This window comes from Monopterus albus, unplaced genomic scaffold, assembly GCF_001952655.1.
Source record: "Monopterus albus unplaced genomic scaffold, M_albus_1.0 scaffold59.1, whole genome shotgun sequence".
NCBI classification, from domain to species: domain Eukaryota; kingdom Metazoa; phylum Chordata; class Actinopteri; order Synbranchiformes; family Synbranchidae; genus Monopterus; species Monopterus albus.
The window spans coordinates 479,027-489,708 of record NW_018127939.1 but is presented as its reverse complement, the minus strand read 5'-3'; the positions used below and the strand labels follow the sequence as shown (position 1 = coordinate 489,708).

Below are 10,682 nucleotides of genomic sequence, written 5' to 3'. Positions count from 1 at the left end.
GAGCTGGAGGAAGTGTCTGGAGAGAGGGAGGTCTGGGCATCTTTGCTTAGACTGCTGCCCCTGTGACCCGGTCCCGGATAAGCGGAGGAAAATGGATGGATGGATGGATTACCAGTTGGAGAAGCATGGGTTTCTTGGTTAGCCTTTTTAATAATGATAATCAAAACACTATTAGGCAGAATGTTTTCATCAAAATGCAGTTCAGGTGCTTACAAGTGTCTTTAATAGTAATGTACTGAAACTATTGTCATTTTCCTTTCCAAACACCTTTTTATTCACATCAGCGTTTCACCTGATTTGAGACAAAGCATTTTTACAATTAGCACAGCTTTGTTTTTTAAATTATGCATATCAATAACTTCAATGTGAAGGGTTGTTTTGCTGCGCTTGTAAATCAACATGACGTTAAGCTTTGTGGGTTCCAGTGCTCACTCCCACGTAAAAAAAACCTAATGAAACATGTTTAGGTCTGCAGATAAATTAAACCAGTTTTGGTAGAAGATGTAGGGTGAGGAGGAAGTAATGTAAAGGAGGCAGTAAACCGAATGAACAAATGACAGCTACAAAACAAGCAAGGCATAGATAGCATGAGTGGGATGGAAACAGAGAAGAAGATTATTTGTGGTGTGTTGTATAATGTGAGCTGTTGTGCTGTGGCTGCAAGATGTCACATCTTAGTCATCCCCAGAAAGCCTTACTGAACACTGAAAGCTTGGTTAGAAAAAAAAAATCTATTTGCCACTGCGGGATGAGGATTTTGCTCAGGATGCAATATTACATTTCTTTCAGTGCACAAAAATGGATGAGACATAACAAAAGCCAAATAAACAGGATTTTGGACTTGGATTATTTTGCTTCTTATCAGTTGTGACATTTGAATGGTGCCTGTTTATGCCCCCTGAAGGCAAGAAAATATTCGGCATAACTGCTGCTCTGCACAACACAACCAAAAAAGCATAATACACACCAAAGATCCATATCTTGCATGCATTTGTTAAAGTGAATTGCATTCTTCCATTTTTTCACATATTGATCAGCAGCAAAAACAGGGTAATAAATTACACTTTGAATTCAGTTTTACTCATAATAAGAATCATTCATCAGCCGCTTCTCTCCCTCTAGGCCCGTGTTAAAGCAAACTAACAGCTTGAGGCGAGGAATTAAAAACTGATTCTCCCCACCTTCACTCACAGCATTTATCAATTATCACCAGCCAATATTTTCTGCCACAATACCATTTGTTATGCCAATAAACTCACTATGGAATGTTTCCGCTCTGCATTATAGTGGAAACAAAGAGGGCTTTGGGCAAGTACTAAATCTAGTTTTCACAGCAGCATAACAAAGAGATTTCATTACAAAATGCAATTTCAAAAAGAAAACTACTCTGTGGTACAGTAATTGAAAAAAACAGGAAAGAAGCATTAAGGCAGCTTGACTACTCTGAGCACTAGCTCAGATTGGAGATTTAATGCTCAGGATCCCAGTGCAGTCGATGTTGTCAGCAGAGTCATTCCAACAGTCAATCCCCTGGCCTATTGAGACAAGCTTTTAAATATGCCACGAGTTAGTTAGAGGTTCTTCTGAAGCTGCTGCTGATCTGAACACGTGTGTTTTGGGCCACTTGAGATGGTGCAGAGGCACAGTGTGGAGGAGTGTGGGGCACTACTGGATATGGACTGAGACCAGAACATAAGATTTTCTAATGGTTTCAGTCCCAGAGCTTGAGGAGCTTCAGCTCATTAATTGACAGTGAAAAAAATTAGCTTTTAATCTCACTGCCTCACTAGAGGAGTCATCTCCCCTCACATTCATGGACAGTGGTGAAAAAAGGCAGTGCATCAGGTAGGGTTTACTCCCCCGATACAGCTTGACGGCATCTTACAGCAGGATCCAAAGACAAGTATTCAGAATAACACAATGTACTGTACCACCAATTAAAGGATAGTTCCAGGTAAATACAAACTAGATCTTACTGTGTTTTTCTCATTTTGGTCCTATTTTCTACTGGTACTATTGTCACTGTAGCTTGTTTATAAATTTTCTGACCTTTTAATCACTCCTGTTGTTTTTCTCCATCAACCTTCCATCAGCATAACACAATTTTCCTAGATCCAACAACAAAAGTGTCTCAGTGAAAAACAAACACTCACATACATACACATAGCGAACAGGCCATAAGGTCCCATTAGTCACTAGAACCTTTCCCACACATACCTTGCCAAAGACTAATTCGCTTATATCCTTAATGACTTGCCAAGGTAACACCTGTGGACTAGCTAAACAAATAAATGATGGTGAGAGGCACAAACAAATGAGAACCACATCATGCAAAAAGGGATGGAGAGATCCATTAAGCTTGGGGCTCGAGGAATGGTAGCAGCAGGACACTGAGTACTGCAGCAGGAAGACAGATGATCTCTGAGAGGAGGGAACTCCAACAGTACCTGCAGTCCCTGGAAACTTTTCCTAATCAATTTAGTCTATCTGGACTATACGAAGGAGGAATTAAGGTATGTGGAGGATATGAATGAGGGACAATGGTGTTTATTCAGGTGTACAAGGTTTTGCAAGGCAGTCAATTTGCTGGCTACAGAAACACATTTCTGTAGATTACACAAACAAAAGGACACATTTGCAGAGCAACAAAGCTCGGTGTTGGTGTACTGGCTTACCAGCCAGATTCTCATATAATTGGAAATGGCGACAGTAATTCTTCATCCTCTAAAGCCTGGTACAAAAACATTACAACCGAAACACAAAAGTGTTTCCCTTCCCACTTCCCATCCATGTGTTCTCATGCATGAATAATGGTTAAAAAACATGAATAAAGGGAAACAAATGCACATTTGGATATTCATCAGAGTGGTTCCAATGTATTTTTATAGTCAATAAAAATTTACACCAGGCTGACCTAGAGCATGTGTAAAGCATATGTGAATCCCACAGTGGACAGTCTTTCACTTTTGTGGGGTCATTCCAAAGTGCATAGCACCTTTACCAGAGCTAAACAGTTTTGTGTAACTATAATCTAAACTATCTCTCATGGAACGTTAAGTCTGTTGGCCTTGGCACAGATTTGTGCAGGGTACCGTTGTTGTGCCATCTGCAGCAGTGCCAGAAACTGACACATCTATGGTGATGGCAACGATATGCTCATGGGTTTGGCAGAGCTTTGCAGCAGCTGTTCCCCTGGTGTCATCCAGCTGCTTTCACAAGTTATTTCTCGTATAGTTCTCTTAGCGGATGTAACATCAGTCACTTTCTCTGTGTTCTCTCTACTGTATATACCACAACTGCTTGTTGAAGGCTATTTTTGTTAAAATGACACAGAGTAATACTGTAATACTTCTGACACAAATTATTTTTTGCTTTTTTAAATGTCCATTATGGATTATGGATGGGGGTGTTTTCCCACCTAATATTTCATCTCTTAGGTGGTGCAATTACATTCACTGATGATAATTAAGGTTACATGAGCATGCCTCATATTTATCAGTGATCCAAATGCATCAACATGAACAGGTGCCTCTGAACATTTCATGAATTTGGTTTTTAATATTTTTGATTTGCATGCCTGAATGTTTTGTGAATGACATATGTATCTCCATAGCAAGCTTACCATACTAAATTCCTCATCGTCCTTCTTTAACGAATTTGTTTCACATTTTGGGATGTAAACCTATTTACTTTGCTGCCAAGACTGATGGAAAGATTGATATGACACCTATCTCTATAGAGGAAAATTAAAGCTACTTCGCTGGAGGATTTATCTGGCCTGTGAGTTTTTCAGCAATATAGAGTGTTGGGTCAAGACAAGAGACTGAACGCAGGATTATAAAACTTTGCTGAAGGCTTAAAGAGTCAGTTATTTGTGCACAGATTGCTTACAGTGCTTTAGTCTTACTCAGCTGTTTGCCACAATGCAGGAATATGAGGGTGCCCACGTGCTCTACAGACTAGAGAGTAGAGAACATCACAAATGTATAAATAATAACTATATATATATAGTTATTATTTCCAAAAGATCCCAGGAACAACATCTGAGATCTCTGTCCAGAAGAGTGGAGTCCTAGGAACAGCTAAGATACTGCACAGGACCCTCAAGCTCCCAGGCCTCTGGTAGAGGACCCGAGCAATTTTTATATGTACACACACACACACACATATGGCTCTATAGGTGCATAACATGTGGACTATTAACCTCCATACAACTTACAATAATTATTCTCACTTAATTAACAAGGCTCTCAAGGCTAATTCTACCATAAATTAATCACTAAGCAACTGATGTAACTGTAATAGGCAACCAGGGATAACTTAACACAAACTATTTCCTTAACATCAATATAACATTATCTAGTGTAACAGTTAACTGAACAGTCCATTGCTGCAAGGTGCGACAGTTTTCTCGATGCTGCTTTGGTTTTTAATCGACTCTTTTCCATTTGACAGCTACCACCAATGGACAGTTAGCTTAGCATAGTATAGCACAGCAAATACTGGAATGGGTGAAACTGCTCTTTCTCTCCAGCAGTAGCAAAATGCACCTACCAGCTCTTCTAAAGATCACAAATGAATGCAGTGTGTAAAAACACATAGCATTTTGGTTTCTATTTTCTATTGGTGAACTTTAGAAGTGCTAGTAGTGTAGGTGGATTTTGTTACCTTTAGACATAGCCAAGTTAGTTGTTTTTGTCTTTTTACAGTCTTTCTGCTAAGATAAGCTACCCAGCTACTGGGCTGTAGCCAGCCTAGTCTCACAGAAAAATACATTACACATAGTAAGTTTAAAACATAGTATTGTCACAAAAACGGCTGTAAAATTGTGACATGACAACGTTTGTTGTATTGCAGCCCTTTCATTTTGCTGCTGAAAGACTCTGCGATGACACAATTGTTGCAATGTCACAAATTTTGAGGTGTTACTGTAAAAGTAGAACATTTTGTTTTGCGGGCCAGTACAGCTACTATATATTTTTTCTGTGAGACTGGGTTGCTTTAGCTTTATATTTCTAGTACAGATTAGAGAGTGGTATTCATCTTGTCATCCTAATTTATGGCCAGAAAGCAAATAAGTGCTCCACAAAAAGCACTGCCCCCTGAAAACAGCTCATAAATCCTCTTATTCACACAGGGACTTTATTATTTGATCTCTGTTACACTGTGTCCAGTACAGTAATGTTTTCAGTCTTTAATGTATTGTAACCATTTCAATTTTGATGAAGTGTAAATAAAGAAATGGAATTTAAAAAACACTCCAAACCAAACATTCAGCAATCATCACTCACCCTGAAGTCCACCTGTGCCATGTCATCTGCATGTGCACTGACCCCGCGGATGAACAGGACCGCCGCGCTGTTCATTGTGTCTCGATGAGGAGCCAGATTTAGATTCCTGTCCACGTGGAAGTTGGGATCTGACACCTCGAATGTCACGTCTTTGTTCCCTGCACAGTCATCAAACTCGACTGGAAAAAACACACAGAATGGGGAGATGTTATGCCTTCACTCCGAACAAACTACACATCGAAAAGAAGAATCAGCTATGTGAAATGCAGTCGTGAGACACGCGCTGCACTGTAAAGAACTTGGGGGATTTTCAAAGGATCCACAAAAACAAGTATTTCTCAGAAACAGACAGATGCCCTGAAGATAAACAGATGCCCTGCAGAAACACTACATTGTTCTGAAGGGCTCTGTCAGCTAGGCTACAATAAAAGTCAGTGATCTCTATTCGCACAAGCCTGCTGCTTGACCCACTGTATAACATGTGCACTGAAGACATATTAATGTGTGTGACTTCCTTCCACTACAGAGAATTCAGTGGCAACCAGTTGCAGGGCTGGAGGAAAAAAAAAACGGATTTAAGGTGCAGGAGAAGAAAAGTGTCATCTTTGAGTTACATGCGCGTGACACGTGCACATATGAGCTTGTCTTGTCTGACTGAAGCAGATATTGCCCAGGACTCAACCAACCTTTATCCCTTCTGATCATGTTCATCCTCTCTTTATCTCTCTCACACATTCCCCTCGGTGTCAGGACCTGATCCCCATCTCCTCTCCTACCCTGAGCCCTGACAGTCCTCCCCACCATCATCCTTCACCTTCTCTTTACCTCAGCATCCTGTGATGCTTCCTACCGTTGTGGATTGTGGAGGGAGGCCTCAGAGGAAGTCTACATGTGTGGACATGGACGTAGACGTGGTATGTGAAACTGATGCAACAGGAACTACATGGTGCTGTACAAGTCTCACTGAGGGTCTGACAGTGCAGGCGCATTTCAAGTTCCTGCCTCAGACATATGGTGGCTTCTATAAGACTTTATTATTTCTTTTTGAGAATTCTGTTTGAGACTAGGAATTGCCAGAATTTTGACATGTGAGAGACAGGATATTCCATATGGCTATCATCATTAATGCAGCATATGTCTTTGGACCTTCATGTTGTCTGTTAACAAGTCCAAAAAAATAAAAATAAGAGAGAGATTATCTGTCTCCTATCCTTAGGGACAAGGATACGATGCTGGGCTGTCAAAACAATGTCCTATATAATTCATCAATTATGGATGTGATGCTTTCAGCTTAACATAACAGGAAGCTCTCTGGTGGCTTACAATCAGCAGAAGAAATTGCTTGAAGTCGCTGTGTTCTGTTCACACTGGAGACTGAGAGGCCATTTTTTTTTTGAGGAAGAGTGGGTTCAGATTTGAGCCGCTATCATCAAGTTTCTCAGTGCAGTTTGTAGGCCAGGGAGGGACCACTCTGAAGATAAAGCACAGCTCACATCCACAGTGCAAAGGATGGGAGTTTTCTCTGCTGACCCAGCCTGGTGACAGGCTGTCAAACCACAATGAATTTTGATATTTACATACAAATATTGTTTATATGTATATGTAATTTTGCATCAGATTCAGTGTGACTTTTATGTAAAAATGGAGTAATACAGGGTTGCAATCCAACAAACTGCTATATTTTAAAAAGGAAAGAAAAAAGAAGAAAATAATTAAGCAAATGATTTGAATCTGTCTTTTTGTGTATTTTATATTTCATATTTTCATTTGTATGTATCATCTTTAAGATTGTAAATGAAAACAAATTCAATTTGCCATTGTCTTTATGGTCAGAAATAACCATTCAGTATAGCTTCATTCTGTGTTTACCTCTCTGTACAGTAGTTTTCTTTTAGTGGTGGGCAGAGTCAATGATTAGATTTTTATCTCATTAACATCTCTATCACTGTTTATTTCCTCTCCTGATACCAAGTTATATCAGAGCTTTTACTGCTAATGCAAATTCAGCGTTTTCTCCAACTGCTACTTCTCAATAAAAGCACTGAACTGGAGGCTTTTAAGCAGTCATAGGAAAGGCAATGCATTTGTTACTTAGATTAGCACTGACACGGATCCTTCATCAATAATGCATAAGCAACGCAAAACATGATCATTTGTGGCACTTTTGACAGCAGATCAGTTTTAAGAATCATAGAGGAAAGACCTTGCAAAGAGGACTGTTAGATGAAGAGCTGCAGGTAACAGGGTGCACGCCTCCAACTTCAGAGGAAGGTAAATAACTTTACTGTGTCCTGTTGTGTGAAAAACTGCTTGCACAGCATATATCATGAAATCTAATCCCAGTTGCCCATGGCACGATAGAAAAAACAATTATTGACAGACTTTATTGGTATTACAATGTGTGCAACAGATTAACACATAGTAGGAAAAGGCTGCTGTTCAATTCAAGTACAATGGTAACCCACCGCTGTAATTAACACAGAGTGCTCCACTGCTGACAGTCATTTTCCTCAATAAACAATGTGGATGGGATTTAAAACTTAAAATATCTGCAGCAAGGAGTAACAGAAGAAGCCAGACTAAACAGTCACAGGATATTATTTTTTTATTCTCAGGACAGTACCAACCATGGACTTTTACTATTTTAATTGTGTGCTGGCATAATAGGAGAGGGAGGTATATCATCAGTTGGTCAGATATCATGCAGCCATTGTTTCTACATAATAAAACAGTGGGGAGGGTAAAGTACTCACTGAAATGAGAGGAAGTAGGCAGTAAAGTATTCACTTAAAATCTTCCCTCTGGACAAAGCTGTTTTCTACCATTGGGATGAAGAAGAAAATAATGGAGCGATGAATAGAGGAGGGTAAAAGAGGAAAAAATGAAAAAGAAAGGACAGGAAAGGCAGGGCTACAATGGATACTGAGGGAGAGTTACAAAGTCAAGAACCTACTCTTGTGGGAAACAAGGCTCCATCTCAATATTCAACTCTCACTTCTAAGCCAAACCATGAAAGATGTGTTCATTTCCATTCCCATTACAAGTCTCAGATTTATTTCAATAACACGGTGTGCTCTTTAGAGCTTGCAAATTGAAGGACCAAACAGTGTCAGTGGCATTTCAAAGGCAGCCAGAGAGTGTTTGATGGTATTCTAATGTTGTCAGGTTTTGGGGGATTTCAGAGGAGAGCATGGTGAGCTGGCAGCTTTGAAGTCAGGCAACAATGGCAGAACACAACTTAAGCCGCTCACCACCATGCACCCACTTTCTTACTTCGGAGTGTTGGTTCAGGGTTGAAATAACTGCACAACATGGCTTAGGGTCACCAAAATCCCTCACTGATGACTCAAGAGGAGGAAGAGGGTGGGGGTCCAATTTCTTCCTCAAGTTTGACATTCAAGTCCCTTTCACACCAAAACCTCCCATGGAGCAAAAGCTTGAGCCCTTTTCAGACACACAGCAAACCAGAATTTATCTAGACATTACCCAGAGGAGCTGTATGTGAGAATGAAAACGTCCGAGTCAGTTGGTATAAAGTCCGTGTAATGTCTGATTAAGCCCATGTGTAAATAGAGAAGGTTATTGTATGGAGAATTCACATGAAGCGAGCAGGCAAGTTGATGACATTTCTCCATGCAACTGGTGCAAATCCAGAAGATTCCAAGTATTCGAATGTTAAGAAGCGTCACTGACATAGACAATCTCCAGTTGTGTTCTACATATTTAAAAAGGCAACTCTGGATAATGTTTGAAAAATTGGGTCCACACATTGTCAGATGTGAAAACCGCTCTAGTAATCAAGTGCCATGTTTACTTTATTTGTCATCATCTATTCCATCAGCTTTCCTCCAAAAACAGTGCTATCACACAGCTGTGGACCAGTGATTTAACATAAAATTCTTCCATGAACTTTTGACTCTTTTAAGAACTAAATATAGGCTTTATACTCGATTATGTCAGTTATCTCCAAAAAGATCAAACACTGTAAAATGTACTAACAAGGCCAGCAGAATGATAAAGACCAAACACTTACAAAACTGCAATTTTGATTTCCTGCCTCTCAATGATGAAGAAACATATTTTGATATCCAACCTTATCAAAGCCCCAGTCTTTCTGTCAGTCATTTAAACTGGAACACCCCCAACCCCACCCCATCAGGTACTAAAGTTTTCCTCGGAGATGTTTTGAAGACATTTTTCTGTCTTGTAACTAAATGTCAAGTCTCCGTGATGGCAGAGATGGCAATCAGAAGAGTAATCTCTAAGGTGGTGTGTTGGAGCAGAAAGCTGCCGTGTCTAACCAGATAAAAAAGGCTCAAGAGAACGCCATTCTCAAATAATCACCTAGTGTTAAAGAGGGAGCTGCTTTTGGAAAAGTATTTACACTCTGAATTGCATTTTACCCCAGGGTTTCCTATCACAGAGTATTGTGTAAGATCCATTAATAACAGTCAGTCTTGGGCTTTTTATATAGGACTTCAAATATGTGGAGTCCTGACTCACCTCCTCCACCTTTCTTGTCACTCCAGCCAAATCCACCAAGTCAGATGCGGGATTGCTAATTATCAGATGACACAGAAAACTGTGTAGTGCGTCGCTCTAAGTCTGTGCATACTAACATGTAGGCACGTGTGTAAAGGTCCGCCAAGCATGATATATTATATATTATATAGCACATTTAACACAGCCAGAGCTGACCAAAGTGCTTAACACAATATCCACAAAACCCATTAAAACAAAATAAAACAAGCAACAATAAAACAACATCACACTTAAAACAACCACCCATCATAAAACAAAGGCTCCACAAGACAGAGGCCCATACTGGGTCGAACGCCAAACGGTATAGATGAGTCTTCAAATAAGTTTTAAAAGTGAAAAATGAGGGGGCCTGCCTAAAGTACAGCGGCAATGCATTCCACAACTTAGGAGCCCCCACAGAGAAGGCTCTGTCCCCACTAAGTCTCCGCCTAGCTGATCAGCTGATCTGAGGCAACGAGAGGGACTATAGGGATGCAGCAATTCTGTAAGATAAAGGGGAGCCAAACCATTAAGAGACTTAAAAACAAATAAAAGAATCTTAAAATGAATTCTAAAACACACCGGCAGCCAATGTAGAGAAGCCAAAATGGGTGTGATATGGTCCCTTTTGCGCCCTCCAACCAGTAGACGAGCAGCAGCATTCTGGACTCTCTGAAGGCGGGCATATGTTTTGAATTATATGAATGTTTCAGTTTGTGTGTGACATAGTATGTGTTCCCAAATGCACAAGCACTTTAACAAACAGAAGTGACATTATCATCAGCTGCGATTCAATGAAAAGAAAAAGCTAAGCTCTATCTATTCATTAATACTTAATACTTTTAATAAGAGGAATAACACTGAATAACA

The 10,682-nt window shown here is 40.0% G+C and overlaps 1 protein-coding gene across 2 annotated transcripts in view; it reads right to left on the bottom strand.

Moving 5' to 3' along the window:
• Positions 1-10,682, bottom strand: part of cdh13 (cadherin 13, H-cadherin (heart)) — a 403,886-nt gene that overhangs the window by 263,803 nt on the left and 129,401 nt on the right. For both annotated transcript variants that reach the window (XM_020603006.1, XM_020603005.1), the window contains exon 3: positions 5,292-5,470. In XM_020603006.1, coding sequence (XP_020458662.1) covers positions 5,292-5,470 — 179 coding nt within the window. The remainder of the gene's footprint in view (positions 1-5,291; positions 5,471-10,682) is intronic.